Source organism: Clinocottus analis, unplaced genomic scaffold, assembly GCF_023055335.1.
Source record: "Clinocottus analis isolate CAN_PGR_092001 unplaced genomic scaffold, fCliAna1.0.p SCAF_8, whole genome shotgun sequence".
Lineage (NCBI taxonomy): Eukaryota > Metazoa > Chordata > Actinopteri > Perciformes > Cottidae > Clinocottus > Clinocottus analis.
Window position 1 is genome coordinate 560463 of NW_027176240.1, and position 23861 is coordinate 584323.

At 41.1% G+C, this 23861-nt stretch overlaps 1 protein-coding gene across 1 annotated transcript; it reads left to right on the forward strand.

Moving 5' to 3' along the window:
* The first annotated feature begins 6040 nt into the window (after positions 1 to 6040).
* Positions 6041 to 22803, forward strand: LOC137779763 (cytosolic phospholipase A2 beta-like). The gene is made up of 23 exons (XM_068567948.1): positions 6041 to 6049; positions 7901 to 8032; positions 8502 to 8536; positions 8762 to 8795; positions 9659 to 9731; positions 9856 to 9992; positions 10659 to 10784; positions 10911 to 10951; positions 11067 to 11109; positions 11989 to 12043; positions 14623 to 14747; positions 14954 to 15043; positions 15213 to 15247; positions 17228 to 17354; positions 17560 to 17696; positions 18354 to 18576; positions 19027 to 19144; positions 19503 to 19640; positions 19732 to 19845; positions 19986 to 20144; positions 20576 to 20748; positions 20836 to 21022; positions 21533 to 22803. The coding sequence occupies exons 1-23, from the start codon at positions 6041 to 6043 to the stop codon at positions 21745 to 21747; spliced, it is 2526 nt and encodes an 841-aa protein (XP_068424049.1). The 3' UTR covers positions 21748 to 22803.
* Positions 22804 to 23861: the final 1058 nt, after the last annotated feature.

Consider the following 23861-nt stretch of genomic DNA (forward strand, 5'->3'; position numbering starts at 1 on the left):
GATCTGCAAAGTCGCCTTTTCTTTTTCTTTTTGTACAAAAGCATGAGGAGGAATACAGTCAAACACGAGATGTTTTTTTTTTAGTTTTTAGTGGTTTTAGAGGATCAAACGGGCGACAAGATGCTCGCTGACATCCAAAACACCCGTCAAAATGATGATTAACCCTTTACGCTTTATTCAATGTGTAATATCTGACCTCAGCTATACTTTCATCATTTATATACATATATAAAAAAAACAACCGTTTTCAAAATGACTTCATATAAAGAGCATAAAATAGTATGTTACCAATACAGTAGTGATGAAGTTACCACACACACACACACACACACACACGTTATGACACTGTAAAAAACTGAACCGTATACTCAATAGGACGCTCCATAAACGGATGTTTTAGCACTTTTTTTTTTAGGAAGTCGTGTCCCGGAGGAGAAAAACCCCACAAAAAAAACTTACATTTTAATTTGTTAAACTGGAATCTTGGTTTAAATAAAATGGAAAGCGTGTGCTTAACCTTTAGTCGACTGCAGGTTTAAAGCTGACATGCACGACACGACGTTGTGACTCTGCTCGGGTTTCCTGGCTTTATAAATCTGTACATCCAAAGTCCAACAGCAGGATCAAACACACTGTTTGTGGCTGATTTCCTAAATTATATCAAACAGTGTTTCCACTGTGGGTATTTTATTATTCATAATCAGATTACAATCAGGATGAGAATAACATTCAGTTGCACTTTTCTTTTCTTTCTAAGGGGTTAAAGAACAATTAAAAGAGACAAGAATCATTTCCAAGTATCTTCAACAGACCTGCAGGAGCTTCAGTATCGATCATTATGGAGAGAAAAGAACACACGTGTGTGCTTTGTTGAGGAGAAACACACACACACACACACACACACACACACACACACACACACACACACACACACACACACACACACACACACACACACACACACACACACACACACACACACACACACACACACACACACACACACACACACACACACACACACACACACACACACACACACACACACACCCACCCTGGTTGGAGGCTTGTATTGTTCATCTCCGTCTCCCATTGGTTCAAAGCCGAGGAGCAAAAAACTCGAACCAGGGCCGCGGCTAACGTTTATATTTCATTGTTTTCTCGATCAATTGATTAGTTTGTTTTGTCAAATTTCAGAAAAAAACATTTCCCAAATCTGAAAAAGTCTCAAAGACAATATATTTTCCATACAAAACCAGAAAATATGACCATTTAAGCTGATTTCCTTAAAAAAAAACGACCCAAACCGATCATCAAAATGGCCGCCGATCGAACCGTTCGATCGCCGCACGCTTTACAACATTACAGCTAACGATACAAACGGATGCTCACCCGCGAAATAGAAAGAACACAAAAACAACAGTATAAAAAAAAACACAAACGAAAACGACACCGACACGTCTCATCGCCTCTCGGACCAGAAAACTGAACTCACTTCCTGTTAGCGGCTCGGTTGCGTGATACTTCCTGCGCATCGCTATGCTACTATAGAAACATGAACACTGGACATTCGATGCACCGCCGGGACCTGAAGGTCGTTGGTTTGACGCCCGCAACGCGTTCTGCTCAAAAGGTGGGGGGAGTTCCTCTGAGAGGAGGATGGGTTGCATATCGGAGGAGTGTTTCACCCAGAGGAGGCTGGAACAGGAACAGGAAGTAGAATTACGTCCATCTTCGGGGTGAATGGCGTGCGTGTGACACACACACACACACACACACCCCCGTTGTGATGTCATCATATACATGAGACTTTTTAGAGGATAACCGCAACAATAAATACTGAAAGAGTGCAACATTTTCCTTTAAAAAAAAACGGTTTCATCTGATATGAAAAGTCATGTTTCTGGGCTCCGATTTGGATATTAAAAAAAAGGTCCAATCCGTTTATCCAAAAGGTTCCTGGAAGAGTTGCAGAGTTAAAAACATCCAGACTTCCACCGATAAGCACCGCGGTATCCGCTCAAGAGTCAGATGTTTGTTCCTGAGTAAACTGGGTTTCCCAAGCCTGCGTCTTCCTCCACGTCCCTCCAGGAAAAATGAACGCGTTATTAATAATCTGCAGGATCCCTGATCGGACAAAAAACCAGAAGCGACACAGAGAAACACAACAAAAACTCCCCAAAAAAAGCATCTTCGATAGAAAAGGGAACGGGAAAGACGGAGCAGGAGGACTTTGACTCGTCATCCAGCTGTTATGCGCCTGCACCATGATGTTGCATGATGGGTCGTTGATGAGGGGGCGTGGCTAACCGAGCTTGGTGATCAGCAGATCTCCTCGTATCTGTATCGTGTCGATGGACGAGAAGGATTTCACTTTGTGGTAAAAGTCAAAGAGCGGGTGTCCGTCCACGAATATGCGGAACCGCTGGTGCTCGCAGTGGATCTCGATCTGCCCGAAAGAAAAGAAGAAGAAAAAAAACACAAATTAATAAATTAGCGTGTAGAGAAGCAACGGCAGCCGTTAGCACCGATGCAGCTGATTAATGCAAGAAAGACTCTGGATTTTCTAAATAAAGGTTGAAACCAGGGGGCGACTTCTCTGGTTGTATAGAAGTCTATGCTTCATGTGTTGAAGCTGCATTCTCTCTCCTGACCACCAGGGGGTGACTCCTCTGGTTGTATAGAAGTCTATGCTTCATGTGTTAAAGCTGCATTCTCTCTCTCCTGACCACCAGGGGGCGACTTATCTGGTTGTATAGAAGTCTATGCTTCATGTGTTAAAGCTGCATTCTCTCTCCTGACCACCAGGGGGCGACTCCACTGGTTGTATAGAAGTCTATGATAGAAGTCCCCCCCGCCTCCCCTTAAAAAACAATCAAAGTATCGATAAGCGATGAAGAAACATGTTTCACATGTTGACCCCGAGTCCTTTCAGAACACCAGAGACATCGCGAGCAGCTCGTTGCAGTCGAGTGGATTTCTATTCTCTCCTTTTTCATGATTTCAGAAGCGAGATGGCAGAGACAGACAGGAATCAACAGGAGAAGAGTTTGTTCAACCGAGTAAATAAGGAGCAGTCGGTGGCTGTGAAGCGCCCGAAGCAACTATTGTTCCAAGGAACATAGTGATAGTCAAGCAATTATTGTTTCAAGGAAGATAGTGATTGATAACGTGAAGCAATAAATGTGTAAAAACTTGCACAGCCGCCTTGTAAACAATTTAATTTGGCGTGTGTATGGGGACAGTTGGAAAGACTTGGACTTAGTTTTTTTATGTGTAAATGATGGAGGACATAATCCACAGTACTTTGTCTTTGTGAGAAAAAATAATTAAATATTTCAGAGTTTTGCCAAAACTAATAAAATACTTGTTCAGTCTGCAGTGTTCCAGTCGAAAGAGGTAACAATGGGACTGAAGTGATTACAAATACTGTACTTTGCTTTAGTTACAGTGAACTTTTAAGAGTTGGTCATACTTTGGTGTGGTGGAGAATAAGTAAAACACTGTGCTTACTGACAAGATTTCATATTTGCCATACCTTTCTGTGTATCCACATTTTGAACATTGTACAGCTATCCTTCAGTGCAGTGTTTCTCAACTGGTGGGTCGCTGACCCGTTTTCGATGGGTCGCGGGCCTTTGCTTGAAAAAAAAATGGAATTAATTATTATTATTTTTTTAAATCCTGTGATTTTATTTTGACATCGCCAGCTGTCTACATTCTGTGCTTTACAGAACACGTAAAATGGACTTCGAACCCTATATTGAAGAAATCACTGACTGACTTTTATACCACTCCTTGCAATCTGTGTTCACACTCAATGTTTCCATACTCAGCATGCAACACTACCGATCACGATCTGTATTCACACTCATGGTTTGGATGTTTCTTGCAGGTTTTCAGAGCTTTTTGGCGATTTTAGGACATTCTGCCTTGATTTTAATCCAGAACACCGGCACTTCAGCAGACTTGAAACGTACATTTAAGTTTCCTTTTTGGGGTAATGTTTTCACGTAGCCTCTGACATGTGTCAAGAGTAAGAGGCTCAGACGCACAGACGGATGTATCCGGTAATTTTTCAAAATAAAACCGGCCTTGTTTTTTTTTTAATTTTCATTCTTTCTGTGCAGCTTGATACCAACGGGACATTGCGTCACTCGCTCACAGACGAAGACGTTTTTGAGCGTGATTCAACAGTATGGCACCAAAATGTAAATCCTTTAAAGGAGTAGACTGATATTGTTTTTTATTCCCATGTGACTAATATGCACCTGGGCCGCACAGTTAGTTTAGGTTCTGTTACTTATCTTATTGTTTTGTTATGCAGCATCAAAACACCCATACACACACACAATCACACACCCGGCATGCAACACTACTGTCTCCATACTATCTCAGGTTCAAACTGCTCCATCTTTTCATGAAATACATTGGAGATGTTGAGAATGTTTCTCCATTTGGGTCGCGGCTTGTCATTAAGGGTGATGGTGGGTCCCGGAGCCAGACCAGTTGAGAACCACAGGTCTAGACGGTCTGGACGCCTGATTGGTCACAGATCCCGCGTGACCTTTAACATGCGCTGTGATTGGTCAGTGAAGCAAGAATCTCGAACCTAGAAGCTCAGGATTTACTGATGACCTCTTTCCCACAAATAGTTACGGAGGGTTATGTGGAGAGTGAAATGCTGATTGTGTTACTGTTTTTTACATCTGCATTCTTTACATTTGCATTACATTTGAGCTGAGAACGGAGTTCACAGATGTAGGAACGTCTTGTGTTGCTGCTCAAAAAACACCAGGAGAAAAGTTTGTTCAACCGAGTAAATAAGGAGCAGTCGGTGGCTGTGAAGCGCCCGAAGCAACTATGGTTCCAAGGAACATAGTGATAGTCAAGCAATTATGATTCCAAGGAACATAGTGATAGTCAAGCAATTATGGTTCCAAGGAAGATAGTGATTGTTAACGTGAAGCAATAAAGTGTAAAAACTTGCACAGCTGCCTTGTAAACAATTTAATTTGGCGTGTGTATGGGGACAGTTGGCAAGACTTGGACTTAGGTTTTCTATGTGTAAATGGAGGACATAATCCACAGTACTTGATAACGCCTTGATAACAGAGGAACAAGGCTGTGTATTCCCTCTCAACGCTTGCAGTCTTTGTTGAACTCAAAAGGATCACTGTGATTGTTTCACCTGCACATGCTAATCACAAACAGATCACTTTCTAAAGTAGTTTCTATGTAAATGATAGAGGACATAATCCACAGTACTTTGTCTTTGTGAGAAAAAATAATTAAATATTCCAGAGTTTTGCCAAAACTAATAAGATACTTGTTCAGTCTGCAGTGTTCCAGTCGAAAGAGGTAACAATGGGACTGAAGTGATTACAAATACTGTACTTTGCTTTAGTTACACTGAGCTTTTAAAAGTTGGTTGAGAGTCAGTGTAACACTGTGCTTACTGACATGATTTCACATTTGCGATACCTTTTTGTGTATCCACATTTTGAACATTGTACAGTTATCCTTCAGTGGTTATTTGGGTAAAACTGTTGAGGAGAAGTTCACGGCCCAGTTAGACGTAGACGCAGCTAATCAGAGTCATTCGAGTTTTTTGAACACAATCAAGATAGAAATATTCCTCAAACCCCAATGTGAAGAGCTTTAAAACTTTTTTTTAGTTTTTGTCCTTCAAAAACTAAAAAAAGTTTTAAAGCACTTCAAGCAGGAGTTTATTGTGTTGTGACTTATGCATATTTGCATAATATATTGCACTGTTGAAAACTTGCATAATTTATTGTTGCGTTACAGTTAATTTTTAACGACGCACAAGAGGAGGGAGAGACGTTCACCCAATCAGAACAAGACCCAGTGTAATGTAGTTTCTGACTGAATATAAAGGGAGGATTCAGAATGCATGAAAGGGATTCGGCTCAGGATGTTGTAACCGTCCCCAGTCTCCAGTCCAGATATTAGTCGACTTATCCAGACGAGAGTACCGCTGCTTTCCTGCAACTCTCTGTGAAAGTGTCTGACGTTCATAATGGCAGCGGTGAGTACAAAATAAAAATCATCCCCATATTCATAGATGGTTGTATTTAGTTTGTGGTGCTGTTTATTCTATTTTTCATTAATGAGCGGATCATTATTTTTAAGTCCAATGAATCTCCGCGACAGTGAACGCTCTCGCTTGTTATCTCATTTTCCTGTGAAAATGAAAAAGAAATAACAATTTCAAGCTTTTTAACTGTTTGGTTATTTGTGCTTATTTGAGCCACTTTAACAATCAAACCCCACATTTGAACTTATACGTTTAAAGTGACACATTTCATCTATTCTTGTATATGTTTCATGGCCTTACAATTTCATGTTTTGCTTTTATTTAATAGAAGAGAGATGTGAACAGGTGGACGCTGAGTGTCACTGTACTGCGAGCAAAGAACATCATCTCCATGGATTATGGTACGCATTGCTATCAGTTTGATCTAAATGAACATTTTTGTGCACATTTTATGTTATTATGGAATCATGTTACTTAATTTCCACATATACAAGGTGGCTGATGTAAAAGTGTCTGCAAGAACTCCGAGTGGAGTTCTCTTTACAAACGTTTCACTCAAAGTCACTTATGTTTCCTGTTCCAGAATATCATCAGGTCAGCCAGGGAAACACTGCTTTTCTCTAAAACAGGGTTTCAAAATCTTATGTATTTCTACATATATTCTTGACTAAATAAGCCAATATCTAAACTGAAGTTCATCCTCATCAGGCCTGCGTGGATCAGTTGAATGAATGAATGAATGAATGAATGACTTTAGTTACAAATACTTGGGTTTAGTTATGAGCAGGGCAATTATTGTATGATCGACGCTTGTCGCATGAACCCTAATAATCCTTCTCATCAGGTTCGGAGTCAGACTGCTATGTTACGGTGTGTCTGCCCTCGACATCTAAAAAACTCTACAGGACAAAATGTGTGGCAAACAGCAAAAACCCGGAGTGGAACGAAACTTTTACTTTAACTGTAAAAGGCAATCTCAAGGTAAGACCCCAGTACAGTAGGTTGCTATCACTAATATCTCATCATATCTTTCTGTAATGAACTACAACATCAGTTACTCTGGAAACATTTGAAGGATCCTCTGAAGTGAAATAAGTCTCATTGAAAAGTAGGATTTACAAATGTAGTGTCTAACATTGGTGTTCATAAATGCACGTTCTAATCTAAACACAATGCCAAGCAATTTGAACTGGTGTGAAATAGTTTTACAAATACACACAAAATAAACCTGGACGGATCTGATCATGTTCGCCTTTGAAAAGCTTTCTGTGATACAAATGTCCACAATATTGCTGACATTGGGTTGTTTTTGTTAGAGATTGTTAACTGTGTGTGCAAACAAACCACAATAACATATTTCTGTTTGGGGTTAATTTATTTTTTCCTTCCCGCTCTCTACTATTATTATTATTATTATTATTATTATTATTATTATTATTATTATTATTATTATTATTATTATTATTTTAAAACTCCACCATAACTGACTAATAAAATTTCAACAAAAAAAATTTTTCAGGACACACATGACACAAGTATGGACGCCCATTTCTGCACAATTTTTTTTTATTTTTTAAAAAAAGCCTTTTTTCTCCGTAGATTTTTTTTCAAAAATAGGACCAAAAAAAAATTATTGACTTTTTTTTTTTAGTGATCTTTTTTTTGTGTCCAAAAAAATAGGCAACAAAAAATCGGGGGGGAAAAAAAAAACAAACGAAAAAAAACAAACATCAAAGTTATGAGCTAGTAGTGGCGGAGATGGGCTTCCATACTCATGTCAAATGTTCCAAGTGAAGCCGTACCCTGCTTTAAGGACTGTTATTTTCACTGTTATTTTTCCAGACCGATCTCGAGGTGAAACTTTATGATGAGGACCCCTTTAAGTATGATGACCTGATCTCCTTCATGAAGCTTGATGTCAGCAGTCTGACTGTGGGAAAGAAGGAAACCAGGGAGGTCATCATCAAACCTGAGGTACAAACAAATATCAAACATATTTTATACATTTGCATGATCCATACATCCATCATCTGAAACCACTAATCCTGTTTCTCGGGGAGGGGAACTGGATTGCCAGACAACAAAAAGCAGACAGGACTGTCAATAATTACCAATCTGAAGTAACTCTGAATTAGAGAATGATAGGGGTCTTTGGGAAAACTTTGGCTCAGTGGTTACAATCCAATCTTTCAATCGGTGGTTCGAACCCCGACTTTGCTAATCCATGTAGATGTGTCCTTGGGAAAGACACTTAACCCGTGAGGAAGGCACCTGACCCACGAATAATACCTTAAAAGGGAGGACATGAATCAGATTGCATACCTAAAAACTGTTTTGATGGATTCATACCTGGATATGATGTGTCATCACCTTCTTTTGTAGTTTTTTTGTTTCCATGATTATATATTCAGACATTTTCCTGTGTTTTTCTCTCTGGTCAAAGGGTAAACTCTGGATGGAGTTTGAGCTCCTGGAAAGGTAAAGTTTCTTTGATTTACCTACCTCTATCATCATGTCTCTTTAATACAAGTATGCATTTTCCTTTCATCTGCCACTTAAGATGAACAGAAACAGTGTGGGCAAATGATCTGGTCGTGACGGAAAACTATTTTTTGTTATTTGGAAGATCTCTCCAAAAGTCTCTAGTTTTTACTTTGTGAATGTTGATTTAAAACATTGAAATGTTTTGTGTTTGTTTTTTAGTGAGGTGAAAGATTTCAGTCTCCTCAAAGATGTGGTAAGGGCTCCTACAATCTTCCTAAATCATAGTGTGGGTAGATATTCCATTCTGACAGGCTGCATGGTGTTCATTAAATGGTAAACAGGCTCTACATCTATATCACTTTTCCAGTCTTCTGACATATCATCATGTTAATTTTCTGTTAAACATTCTGTTCATTTATATTTACTGTTTGTCAACCCTACGCAATGTCATTGACTCTGAATCTTGCTAGCATAACGTTAGCTTTCTGGCTCGTAGCTGAGCCGAAGGGTTCTATGAGCAGAGCAGACTTTAGCAGGTCCCTTATTTCCACTTAAAATGTATACATTGTTCTTCATGGATTATTGAAAGCATGACTAAATCCTGCAAACAATAGAGGCAGGGATTCACTGCCAATCCGGAAGGTGCAATCCACCAAACCATAGCCTTCACACCTGGCGTCAAACCTGCTCAGTGCTTGGTGAAGGTCACATTCTGGAGGAGTCAAACAGAGCCACATCGTCTGCAAAGAGTCGAGACGCAATATCTGAGGTCCCCAAACTCTAAACTCTCTTCCACCTAGAATATGGATGGGTCTTCCCCCAAGTCTTCAAACTCTGCCTCCTCCACAGAGGACATATGGGTCAATGAGTTCTTTCCACCGTTTAACAAGATCCCAAAAACCAGTCCATAAGTACTACACTGCAGACTACGAACGGCTATGTACGAGATAAAGTTTCTCAACACCCATCAGCTGGTATACTGCCAAAATACAATGTTTGTAGAGTGTAATTGATTATAGTTTGAAGTGTAGCGCGTTCAGTTCACATAAGTTACACCTGGAATGTATCCTGTACATAAGTCTTTTCATAATTGCTTTTGGGTGTCTTATTCAACAGAAGGAAGTGATCTCCTATCTGAGCTTTAATATCACCGTACTGAGAGCAGAAAAACTTTCCAACAAATATTTAGGTATGGCTTTCACTTTTCAAGTAACAATATCTACTTTGCATGTTTTGTAATGACACTTAACATCATCATTAATCATTGCAGAACTGAAACTGTATGTTTCTACTTTCCTGTCTCTCTGTTTCAGCGTCTTCTCCCAGCTGCTCCGTGGAACTCACTCTCCCGACAGCAACGGCAAAAAGCTACCGTACAAAAACTGTGTCGAGCAACAACAACCCAGAATGGAACGAAACGTTTACCTTTCGGGTTCCCACCCATGTGAAAGTGAGTTCTCAATATTAGTGCGACGTAAAACACAAGCGTCAGAAGCAATATTTTATCACGTATGAATAACATTTGAATATTGCTAAGTCATCATCATCATACAAAGTCCTTGACCCACCATTGGCTGCACGGTCTGGGGCGGAGCTTAGGTTAATGTCCTGTAGGTGTCAATGTAAGCGTGAATGGTTGTCTGTCTCTATGTCTGCCCTGTGATGGACTGGCGACTTGTCCAGGGTGAACCCTGCCTTCGCCCCTGACAGATGGGATCGGCTCCAGCGACCCTAAACAGGATAAGTGGTTTGGATAATGGATGGATGGATAAATGGATGGATGGATGGATGGATGGATGAATGGATGGATGAATGGATGGATGGATGGATGGATGGATGGATATTGCAAAGTCTTTGGCAATTTGACGATTTTGACAGTTCTGATAAGGCAGAATCCCCCTGAAGTCCAGACACTGGAGTTGCTGCAATGCGATGATGAATAAGGGAGAAATAGAGACTAAGAGATTTATGAATGAAACGGTGTAAAGAGAGTCATCCTTTCTGAAATACCGCTGAAGTAAAATGTATTCAGTCCACTGTGGAAAGAACCAGGTCAGTTAGAAGAGTAAAAGTCAAAAGCTGTGTGACTAAGTGAGCTTTTCTGCTGTTTCCCCAGAACGTTTTAGATATCAAGCTATATGATCAGGGCTTTACAGGTGAAACCCTGTATGAGGAGCTTCAGTTTGATGTCCCAAATCTCCCAAATGGGATGGAGACCAAGGAGCTCATTATACAACCACAGGTAAAAGCAACAAGAGAACAACACTTGCGCTGTATGATTGTAATGCACTGATGGCTGAGTTATTACAAATGGACCGCGAAGCAAATGATTATGGTTGAACGATTGTCCTTGTTCACTTTGCTATAGACGGAGCAAAAACTTCTGATAGCCTTTGAGCTACTTCAGAGGTAACTGTAAATTACTGTTTTTACTTTGTTGTCCTCTATCAACACATTTACAGACATTGTTCTTTTTGTGTCCTTAAAATTCACTGTTAAAAATATATAACTTGTCTTTTTGTAGTGAGGACCCCCCTTGTGAATATCTCACTAACGGTGTCCTTTTGGTAAGATTTCTCAAATGACATCAGCAATGTACACCTTAACGAACACACTCCAGGAACCATTGGTCCACCAGTACTCCATTCTCCATGTTGGCTGGAACTGTGAAGAAGTATGGAGGATCAGCAATTTGCAACATGAGAAGCCATTTAATTCCCAAATATAATGAAAATTGTGGTTTCTAGCTTAATAATTGTCATTGCACAGATACAGGTATCGAAACCACAAAATGTACATTAGTCTCTGAACAAAAGTGCAAAAAGCAGAGTAGTAGAAAGCAATGTACTGAATATAATACAGCATAAATATATTATATTACAGGTATGAATATGCTAGATGAGCAGTATGAACAGTAAAAATGGTTTGTAATGAATACGCAGAGACATATACAGGATAAAGATTGTAGGAAGTGCCGGTAGAAGTAAGAAATATTTATACTTATTCTCGAATTATCAGTGTTTTCCTCTCCTCTTCTCAACTGTCAATTAATACCCATGAAACTCAGTTGTTGCATTATATGCTGCCTAAAGAAATCAAGTGTTGGCATCATCAAAATATGGTGTTTCACAACTGGATGACCGTAAAGTGTCAGTGCCTCATACATTGACCTTGCATGAATGTTTCAGCTCAGTGCTGCCCTCTAGTGCAACATTTCATAGATTACGCCTCCTCACAAACAATGTGATTGGCCCATTAATACTGTAAAATCAACTATGGTTCAAAATATAAACAAAGATAAATTAGTTTAATTTCAAATATTGACTTTTTGTTGCTGATACTGCTGAAGGATCACTGGCTAATACATGAATCTGGTTAATACATTTAATCTACACTTATTTTTATTACCCTCAGCACAGTAACTGATCTCTCTTTGTGTCTTTCAGGCTGCCCCGTTATCTGTACTGGACATTAACATTGACAACCTACAACGTGACGACTGTACGTATTCTACAATTCTATCCAATTCATTAAGTCAGTATCACGGCCTTATATTACATGTAAAGTCATAAAATATTTCAACTCGGGCGAAAAATACGCCCAGCACTGAGTTGCGACAGCCAATCGTCATTGAGAAAGCTTATAATTCAGTCGTAGCTGAATTCAACATGGCCGCCGGTCCGCCTGAAGGAGCGCTGGAAGCGGCTTCATCCAGACACTCGTGCTGGAGGAGTCGGAGCTGTGTGCGACTACGGACAGTGCTGCTGCTAGCCATTTTGGTGACCTAAGCGTAACTCCGTCATGGTAATAATAATATGTACAAACAAGAATAGTCAATCTTCTTAAAAGAAAGATTTAGAGGACGAAAAGTCACAACGGCTAAAACACACATTCATGTAAAGTGCAAAATCCTTTTTGAGAGAGCCATAATGCTATTCTGTATGGACTAAGCGTTTCCACCAGTTTTGGGAGGCTCTATAGAGGCACACGTCTGCGTTTCTTTGCTGCAAAATCACTCATTAGGTCATCAGATGAGCTTCTGAGCCACTTCACCATTGATGCTGGTGACAGCAAGACCACGTAGACGTTCCTGCCGCGATGTTGAACGCAGGTATGTTTTATTGAGCTTTAGTTTTGAACAACGTCGCTCAGCAGAAGCAACTGTAACGGGGAGAGTCAAGGCGCCAGGCTCCAGGGCACAGATTACACGTAACTGTTATATGTTTCTCTTTTTACGGATACAAATAAAAAAGGCTGTGATTGGAATACGGGACAGGAGCTGATCGGCGAGCGGCGCGTATTTGTTGCGGTGCGTGTTTGGCGTCTCCCCCCCCCCCAGGAATGTAACCGGGTCAGTTTAGGTTAGCTAGTGAGGCTATGTGCTGGTAGCTACAAGAACGTGACCGGGTCAGTTAAGGTTAGCTAGTGAGGCTATGTGCTGGTAGCTACAGGAACGTGACCGGGTCAGTTTAGGTTAGCTAGTGAGGCGATGTGCTGGTAGCTACAAGAACGTGACCGGGTCAGTTAAGGTTAGCTAGTGAGGCTATGTGCTGGTAGCTACATGGACGTGACCGGGTCAGTTAAGGTTAGCTAGTGAGGCTATGTGCTGGTAGCTACAAGAACGTGACCAGGTCAGTTAAGGTTAGCTAGTGAGGCTATGTGCTGGTAATACGTTTCTCTTTGTTATACGTTTCTCTTTTCACGGATACAAATAAAAAAGGCTGTGATTGGAATACGGGACAGGACCTGATCGGCGCGCGGCGCGTATTTGTCGCGATGCGTGTTTGGCGTCGTCCTCCCCCCCTCCCCAGGAATGTAACCGGGTCAGTTTAGGTTAGCGAGTGAGGCTATGTGCTGGTAGCTACATGGACGTGAACGGGTCAGTTTAGGTTAGCTAGTGAGGCTCGTATGTGCTGGTAGCTACAAGAACGTGACCGGGTCAGTTAAGGTTAGCTAGTGAGGCTATGTGCTGGTAGCTACATGGACGTGAACGGGTCAGTTTAGGTTAGCTAATGAGGCTATGTGCTGGTAACTTCGGGTAACGTAGTAGCACCTTTTTCTGCCGCGAATGGTTGCGAAAAAGCAAATTTACCAAATGAAATTGAGCGAGTAAAACCAGGCAAAAAAGCGATGCGGATATTGGCATGTGTTTTGGTGCGAAAGCACCGTAAGTGTGGCTGCTCAGGCTTTTTAAGATGTACAGACCCTTCCACTTTTTGCCATTTCATCCAGTGTGGGAAGAAATCCAATAACAAAAATCAGGAAACCTAGGAAAAAACTTCACCAAATAAATGGATGACTTAAGTACAATTTCTTTTGCTTATGACTTGTCAAGCATCAACAACATGTATATGTATCAGTTTCAACAGATTAACATGACAGTCAGTGCGGTTACATGGATTCGAATAACTGGCTTAGTCCGACTAAAATCGAATTATCCAGTTCATGTAAACACCTTTATTCGAATAACTGCGGTCCGACTACGATCCGATTAACACCCCTGGATAACTCGATTCGATTCGATTGATAATTCGAATAACGCTGCATGTAAACGCTGAATCGGATCGGAACTGGACAATGCGTTTGTGGCATGCTCAAGATCCCGCCGCCTCCTCCCTCCCTCCCTCCCAGGTCGTGACCCGGAAGTCGAAAGAGACGATAAGTTGTCACGGCCGGCAGAAACAAACAAACGTAAAAGTCGGGTTACGAGCCGATACTACCTTCGGTGGGTGTCTCTGCTAGCTCCCTGATGTAGCCAGCTAGCGCTGCTGCTAGTTCCCTGTTTGCTCTGCGCTAGCTCCCCGACAACCACCGAAGCTAGCGGGGTTCTCTCCATTATGAAGAGTGAAGAGGTCAAGCGGAGATGGCTGTATCACCACTACATGTAATGAAAACAGCGCCACCTGTCGTAGCGGATATGACATGCATTCGGCCAATGATTCGATTTATTCACTGCCATGTATATTCGGATAACAGCAGTTGCCCCGAGAGAGAGCATAGTCCGACTAAAGCAAGATTCGAATTATTACCAGCATGTAAACGCACTGACTGTTCTCCTGTGGGTACATTTCTTTCATCAGGTTTGTGTGACAAGGAGCTGACACTGAGAGGTGCCTATGATGAGACTGGCACACTTAATGCAAAGGAACCCCAAAAACTGCGTTTCTACGTAAACAGAGACTTGGAGACAGAACTAGGAGTAGCAGTGAGTTTTAATTGTCTTCTCTTTTGACCTGTTTGACAGAGAGATGTCACAAGTATAAGGTGTTACTGGTGAACTTTACTTGTCACCTCCTTGGACAAGGAAAGAGAAGAAAGAAAACAAAGGTTTTTCTTCAATAATTGACACAGCATACATCGATCTAGAAAGAAAGTATAACATAGCATGCCATTTTCCCGGTTCTCTGTCAGCCCTCTAGTTTTACTCCACTGGAAACGTATACTCATCTGCAGCCACAACCAGGAAAACATGGAAGCACAGTGTCCGTTTGTATTGATCAGGTAAGAAGTTTGTTTGCGGCTGGATTAACTGGTCCTTTTGTTTCGACCAGATGAAGATCTGAGGAAAGGCCGGTCCAAGCGTTTATGGGCCCCATTGCGGAATTTGATAATATCGGGTTGTAGTTTAAATAATATATGTTGATAGCAATGTGACTTTTTCTCATCACAGGACACAGTGGATTTTGACCTGGAAACAAAAGAAGGGTAAGGTGCTTCCTACTTCCACTATACAGTATTAACAAAAGTATGGGAACTTTTAACAAATATTACACCTTAAGCCTACGTGGGCAAATGTGGCGCACAGTGGTCATTCAATCATAGCATTGGTGGCTTGAGCCCCGGCTCCGCTCGTCCATGTCAAGGTGTCTTTGGAAAAGACACTCGGGCAAGACACTTAATCCCAAAATTTCTCCCGCAAGCAGTGTATGAATGGATAGTTCGTCCTTGCATTAGTGGCACCTTACACTGTCTTCACTGTGTAAATGGGTGGATGATACTGTGTATTGTGAAGACTAGAAAAGTGCTATAAACTACAGTAAACGAGAGTTGAAATCTCGAGTTTCAAGTCTTCTTCTTTACAGCATGATGTTCATTTAGTAAATTCAGATCCATTTAGAGTCAGATAGACCATTGAGTAGGGTATGCTTTAAGGCAGGGGTGCTCACACTTTTTCAGCATGGGAGCTACTTTTGAAATGACCAAGTCAAAATGATCTACCCATTATATTTATTGAGAAATATATTGAGGATTCTTACAACTTATGTTGATGTATAACCACATATGTTGCACAACACAACATAATTCAGAACTGAACAGACTGAACAACATAATTATGTACATTTTTTGCCATCGTCCTCAGCCATGGCTTCACAACGCCGTGTAACTGTACTCCTTGACAGCTGGAGAGCTTTGATCGAAGACAGGATTTCTGCTTTATTTTTAAAGTCCCGGAACAATGAGTCCGCTGCTTCAACGAATGCCTCTTTTACCATCTCTCCATCTTGGAATGACTTCTTGTTTTTAACGATGATGTGACTTACTCGGAATGATGCTTCGGTGGCAGCTTTCGCTTTAGAAGTAGCTTGTGTGAAAAATGACTGCTGTCCCAATAACTGGGATTTTAGCTCCTTCACCTTTGTCTTTCTCAGCTCGCTCGGGAATTCAGTGTCGTATTTTCCATGAAGAGTCCGAAAATGCCGCTCCACATTTCCCTTCTTTGGTATTGCGACGGTAGACTGGCAGACGAGACAAACGCACTTTGAAAATGTCATCGTGAAAAAAAAGTCCTCCTCCCATTCCGTATGAAAGTGATAGGTTTTTTTCTTTTTACTTGGTCCAGCTCCCCCACTCATTTTTATACCCTATCTTACGTTTAAGAGGAAAAAACAGAGCGAAAAATTAGGATGTAACTAACGACTAGCTTGTTAGCTTTGCAGCGCTCAGGGGCGTTGTTTGAACACGCACAGTGACCTAATTGTACGGGGAAAAAAATCAGATGTCATCTGACTGGTTGTCCTGTGTATCAATCAAGTGACGGGATGGCTGATGGGCTGACGTCTAGTTTTTTTATTCAAAACAACTCAACTTTATTTGTATAGCATCAGTTCATGACAATGTCACCTCACCTTGTCATGCGATCTACCAATAGTACCTTGGAGATCGACTGGTAGATCGCGATTGACGTATTGAGCACCCCTGCTTTAAGGTATCAGCTACCAGATCTGTGAACGGCGTCACTACGTCCCTCCTGTGCGTCATCAGTTCCAAAAAACAACAACATGGCAATGGCTGTATTTAAGATGGCAAAAGATCAGTCAAAAAACAATGGGTGACGTCACATTGACTACATCAAATTCTTATATACAGTCTATGATTACAACACACACAAAGGAAGAGGGACTTCATTCTCTGCTCAGTTAGACTGCTATTGTGAAAAGTAAACATATTGTAAGTTGCTATAGTTGCAATATCTGAATTTTTAAAAGAGCACCTTTAAGATTTCCCTCAATAGGAGCTAAGAGGCTTTGAGCAAAACCACTAAAATAGCCCCAGACCCAAAGTACATGGGCATCCTGTGTGCTGTGAGTGCTCAGCTGTGCAAAAAAACTTGAAACTGCCAACATGAAGCTAAACAGCATTGTTTCACTGACCTCTTCTGATTTTGTTAACCCTGGAAATCCACAGCGAGGGTCTTGGAATTCGTCTGGGCTTTGACATCCCAACTCAAGAGAAAGAGTTCCTGAAGAAGAGGAGCGTTGTCGTGTCACAGGCTTTGCAGAAGCTTTTTGGCGCTTCAACTGATCCTAAAACGGTAGAGTTCAACTATTTTTGTTATTTTTGCCCCTTGCACCTCTGTCCACCACAATCTGAAAGCTGATGCCCTGAAGACTGACGGGGAAAGTGGGCGAGGCTGCAAGCATCCACAATTGTGGCTGCTTCCTCTCCAGGTACTAAATTGTTCAGCATTCGGTAAAACTCAAAGAGCCCCTCGAGCCACACCTGTATTCTCTGTTCAGGTGCCAAAAATAGCAGTGGTGGCTTCAGGGGGAGGGTCCAGAGCAATGACGGGCCTGCTCGGGAGTCTGAGAGGCCTGAAGGACATCGGGGTCCTGGATGCTGTCACTTACATCACAGGTGTTTCTGGATCCACATGGTGAGTGAACCATTTGAATCGGCAAGTTTCCACCTTGTCTTAATTGCAATCTTCTCATTTTACATAGACAAAGACAGGCAATCCATACAATTTTGGGCTGTGCCTTATGGAAAGGTTGTGCTCAAACACAGGGAAACAGGGCAGTGGGGCAGAAGACAGGTCATGAACAAGCAGCAACTTCCGAGGCTGAAAAAAACGATGCGAAATTGCCAAAAACTCCAGGGCCGTTGAATTGCCACTTTCGGCTGGCTCCGAGTCAATCCCCATAGACCGCCATTTTAAAAGACTCAGCTTTACAGCAGAAATAAACATGTTTGCAAAGAACGGTTTGGTTAGCTAATATCCTTGATTAGGACAACATGGTGAATTTGCATCAAACTCACCCGTTTAAAATATATCTAAGCTTGAAGTTATGCATAATTAAGGTTGTGGCTGTGTTGGATGAATGGTGGGTGCCATCGAAGCTGCTAGCTGTCCCCTGAGAAAATTTGAGTTCATTATATTTAACCTCTGTGCTGTTGGTGCATTTTGGAGACCTCTTTAAAAAGTTATGTTATGTATTTTATGAAGTATGTAATATATAAGTATGCCTGGTTGAATATGCATTGATTTTGACTCATTGTACCCCTTTTATACACTTACTTCCCATGTGAACAGGGCTATGTCTGATCTGTACCAGGAACCTAACTGGTCACAGCAAGATGTGGACAGTGTCATCTCAGCAAAGAAAGAACAGATGACCCAACACCTCCGGAATCTCGTATCTCTTGAGAAACACTTCTCTAACACAGAACGAATTGCTGAGAAAGAGCAAGATGGTTACACTACGTCCTTCATTGATAGGTTGGGCCTGGTTTTTGAGCAACTTGTCTTTGGGAAGGTGAGCGGTTGAACACTTAATCACTTTATTACACCATTGGTGGGACGTCAGGGCCAGCTAAGTCTTCTCTGCTGGCCTAAACAGAATCACAAAGTTATAGCTATTTTATAATTTAATTGTTTTCACAAATACACTACAGTACATGTATTAGAACGTTTTCCCTTTTAGCTTATTTTCTCATTGCACAGCTCCTGTCTTCCTCTGTTGCTCGGACATGCAAGCTCTCCAACTAACATATTTGTTCACGATAAAAATTAGCAAGTAATGAAGCCACGGTTAGCCACCCTGCTATAGTCTCTGCTTCTTGGATCTGTGGTTGCTTTTATCAGCCAGATCAGGTAGTAAATATCCTGGGGCCTTCACATATGAATGAGTCCACAGGCTGCTTTAAGATACACATGTCAAATTAGGGTGTGTCATTAACACATCTTTATTTGGTTGGAATTACAGAAAGTCACCAGTACCCTGTCTGAGCAGCGGAGAGCAGTGAATGAAGGCCAAAACCCTCTTCCCATTTACACTGCTGTCAATATGAGGGATATACGAGATAGCTTTGACCATATTGCTGGTAACTATCCTGCATGATATTTTGCATTTGTATTGTAATTACTGTAATAGCTATTTATGACACTTTACATTGTATTCCTGAAAGTATTTTGTGCAAGGTGACTAAAGCCCAATGAATATACTTTACATTGCATGACAAATATGTATTGAATGAAGCTCAAGTGACACATATGAAGACCTAGTTTATATGAAATGTATTTAATTCATTTTGTAACTGAAATAAATATGGGAATATTCAGGAGGGCCAGACTGATGACATGATACAGATTCAGGACACATACAGACTACAAGAAGAACTTGAACAAAATTGAAACCTGTGAAGGATTGATTGACTTTCTAATCACACATCTTGTCGACAGAGTGGTGTGAGTTCACCCCCTATGAGGTCGGCATCCAGAAGTACGGGGCATTTGTCCGAACGGAGGACTTCGGGAGTCATTTCTTTCTCGGTAATGTCGTCAAGAAACTCCCAGAAGTCCACCTCCCTTATCTGATTGGTAAGACCACTGCTTCTGTTGCAATGTCAACGTACCGTAGTACAATGGTAATTTCAGGAAATTACAATCCATTTTTTTCCAACTTAATCAGGAATATGGAGCAGTGCTATTTCTGTCAACTTGTGCGAAATATCTACGCAGACTCCATGGTCTCTGCCTTCTTTGAGCACCTGGTTCAAACCAGAACCAGAGATCACCAGAATAGGTAGAGCGATGATAATTATGCATTTTTCCTATTTCATTTAAATGATTACATGTTTACACAACATAAATTCAATGTTTATACAACAAACCATATAAGAATTGTAATAAACTGAGATTTTTTGTTCTTTTGACTGATGACAGAACCATCAAATCCGGAGGACGAGCCCTGCATGCGACTGAAAAACTTTGTTACTGATGTCTGCACAACTCGTCCATTGGTTGCTGAAATGAACAACTTCATGCGTGGGCTCTCCATGCACAGGGACTACATTCAACACAACAACTTTGTTGACGGGGACGGTAGGCACTCACAGTTGTTTTTTTTTCACCCATAATTCAAAAAAGTTGAAACAATATTGAGCCTCGAGCTACAAGTGCAAAGGCTGCATTATGTTCAAGTAACATGAGCTTTTCAGGAGTAAACTGTAAATGGCTTGTACCTGAGAAGTGCTTCTGGAGTCTTCTGACCAGACAAAGCGCTTTTCACCCATTCACACCAATTCAAACACTGATGCAATGAGGACCAATGAGGACTGAGTATGAGGACTCAGCTGCTGGGGCAAGGCAGCAATCCTGCACATGCTGGTTGCCGGAGTAAAAAACAGTTCAGCACAGAACACAATTGACTTCATACGCCATAAGCCAGTTATTTCATTTTGTATTCCTAGTCAACCTATTCCTGCAATCTTAGTTGAAGATCTGTTTGATATTTCCTCCTTTTTCCTGTCCAGAAACACATCCAGATGCCTTCCCAAACAAGCTGACTCCCAGTGACTCCAGCCTGCGCCTGATTGATTCCGGTCATGTGATCAATATTGCCTGCGTGCCTGTCCTGCGGCCAGAGAGAGACGTGGACCTCATCATATCTCTGAGTTACTCGTGGGAACCACACGACATCCTCGCGGTAAACAGAATGAGGAGGTGCAAAATGATGTCCTGACTGTATTCAATCAACATTAACAATACTCTTTGATCATATCTAATCTATCAGGTCCTGGAGAAGACAGCTGATCACTGTAAAGAACATGACATCCCCTTTCCCAATGCCGATTTTGCCAGTCTGCAAAAGGAGCCTCAAAAGGAGTTCTACATCTTCGAGGATAAGGAGAACCCCAGGGCCCCGATAGTGGTTCACTTCCCGCTGGTCAATGTCACGTACAAGCACTTCAAACGCCCAGGTATGCCCATTTAAAGTAGCTGAAGCTCACCGCAACAATGTTGCTTCTGTTGCTTCCTTCTTTTTTACTTTGTCGTGAAACAATAGCAATGTAGCGATGGGAAGAGAGCTTTCTCTGCCTCGTTATCATGGAAGTCACCTGAGGATCTCTTACAGGGCGAGGGGCTGATAGTGGTGTACCTGTATTTCTTTATTCCATACTACAATTATACAATACTTCATCAGAGCATTGCAGCACATATGTACAGGGTGACAGACCTGTACTCAACAATCTACCTGGTGTATTGCAGCTAATGTTAAGCACTACAAATTGGAGACGCTACTAATCCAGATTAATTTAAAATACTAAGGATCTGCTGTATTACTGGACGACTCGGTGCCATTCAACTTGAAAGGCAATGAAACTGCCTCATGTATTCCTACATCCAATAAGAATAAGGCATATAATTGTTATGATGTGCTTCATAGGACATGATTTAATCAATTGGATTATTATCTTATGACTTTACAGGCGTCAAGCGTGAGACGACGGAAGAGATCGGAGCTGGGGAGGTGGATGTGAGCGGCTTCTTCTCTCCATACAAGACCTACAAGTTAACCTACTCAGAAGAGAATTATGATGCTCTGGTGGACTTGACCACCTACAACATATTAAACAACAAGGAGAACATCCTCGAGGCCTTGCGTAAGGCTATGGAGAGGAGAGCCTCCAAGACAAAGAAATAAAGGATCAGATTTACAGCAACAGGTTGATCTAGGTTGCCTCGACAGGTCGCCTTTGTTCGTTGACACATCTCTATATTAACGCTCCAGTGATTAGGGCACAGGGTATTTACTCAACATTATAAACTACTGCCTGAACAACAACCCACATACTCATAAGGCATCTTTTTTTAGAAAGATTAGGACCTAAAGAATCAGAATCTGCTGGGTTTATATATTCACTTTTTTCTGCATTACCTATTATCAATCTTTAATACGTATGTTTTATTTCTGAGGTGTTTTAGCGGTGGAGACTGCATAACGGGAGCAGTTATTAACCTTGTGGTAGAGTGCCTATATAGTGTGTTGACTTAAGCAATAAGGCACGAGAGGCAGTACTGTATCGTCAGTAATGTACTGATGAAGGGTGTACATTATAACACCCTTGAATGTACTGCAGCTGCTGCACGTCTTACCTAACTACACCCAGTACATTATTGATGATACAGTACTGCCTCTCGTACCTTATTGCTTCAATAAACACCTGGTGACTCACTCTCAACCAATCAGAATGCTTGATTTGATTCACCTGTATTACAATCCACGATATAATCCATGTTTCATGTGTCTAACTGATCTAATCTGTACTACGGTGTCATTCCTTTTTCACACGCGTTGTCAGTGTGTACGACTGAGAGGTCACTGGAAGGTGTCCTCGGTTGTCTTGAGCTTTGAGCAGGTGTTGCCAACTAGTCCTGAGCGTCATTACATATTGATATTAAACAATTCTAGCCAGAGTTAAAGTTAAGGATCGTCTCTCAAAAGGTCAGGAAAGGCTGCATGTTTTGGGGAAAGTAAGAATGACCTGCTTGTCCGACGCAGAGAGGCACTTGCTTTGTGCAACAGGGTGTATGTTCCTGAGTAAGTCAAGATTTATTTTGGACAAAGCTCATAGGATCTCCTACTTTTTGGCTAAAACACTTTGCTCATCAGCTCAAGTTAATTCTTTACGGGTGTTGCAAACTATTTCACTGGTACCCTTTGTATCTGGTGTGTGAAATAAATGTGAACTGTATTGCACTTGAAATAATAGCTGATATAATAGCTGATATGTTGGCGGTTGTGAATTATTGGTCGTCTTATATATTTTTGGCCTCTTTGGATCTTCTGATCCGTCATTTCTTCCTCATAAACATTAAATATTGAATGTGTTTCATTGTCATGAAGCTGAAGACGCATCGCTCCGACTGTAAAGGTGAAGAAGTTTTGAGCTCTTCAGATTCTAAAAGACAGTTTCAGATTATTTGATGTGACCGGAGACTTTTTTATTGTTTTGTATTGGTCTGATCTTTTCTGTTTGTATCTGGTGGATTTTCAGACAGAGACACTGAGCACAGGAACATTTCCAAGATGAGAAGTTTATTGATCTGCAAAGTCGCCTTTTCTTTTTCTTTTTGTACAAAAGCATGAGGAGGAATACAGTCAAACACGAGATGTTTTTTTTTAGTTTTTAGTGGTTTTAGAGGATCAAACGGGCGACAAGATGCTCGCTGACATCCAAAACACCCGTCAAAATGATGATTAACCCTTTACGCTTTATTCAATGTGTAATATCTGACCTCAGCTATACTTTCATCATTTATATACATATATAAAAAAAACAACCGTTTTCAAAATGACTTCATATAAAGAGCATAAAATAGTATGTTACCAATACAGTAGTGATGAAGTTACCACACACACACACACACGTTATGACACTGTAAAAAACTGAACCGTATACTCAATAGGACGCTTCATAAACGGATGTTTTAGCACTTTTTTTTTTAGGAAGTCGTGTCCCGGAGGAGAAAAACCCCACAAAAAAACCTTACATTTTAATTTGTTAAACTGGAATCTTGGTTTAAATAAAATGGAAAGCGTGTGCTTAACCTTTAGTCGACTGCAGGTTTAAAGCTGACATGCACGACACGACGTTGTGACTCTGCTCGGGTTTCCTGGCTTTATAAATCTGTACATCCAAAGTCCAACAGCAGGATCAAACACACTGTTTGTGGCTGATTTCCTAAATTATATCAAACAGTGTTTCCACTGTGGGTATTTTATTATTCATAATCAGATTACAATCAGGATGAGAA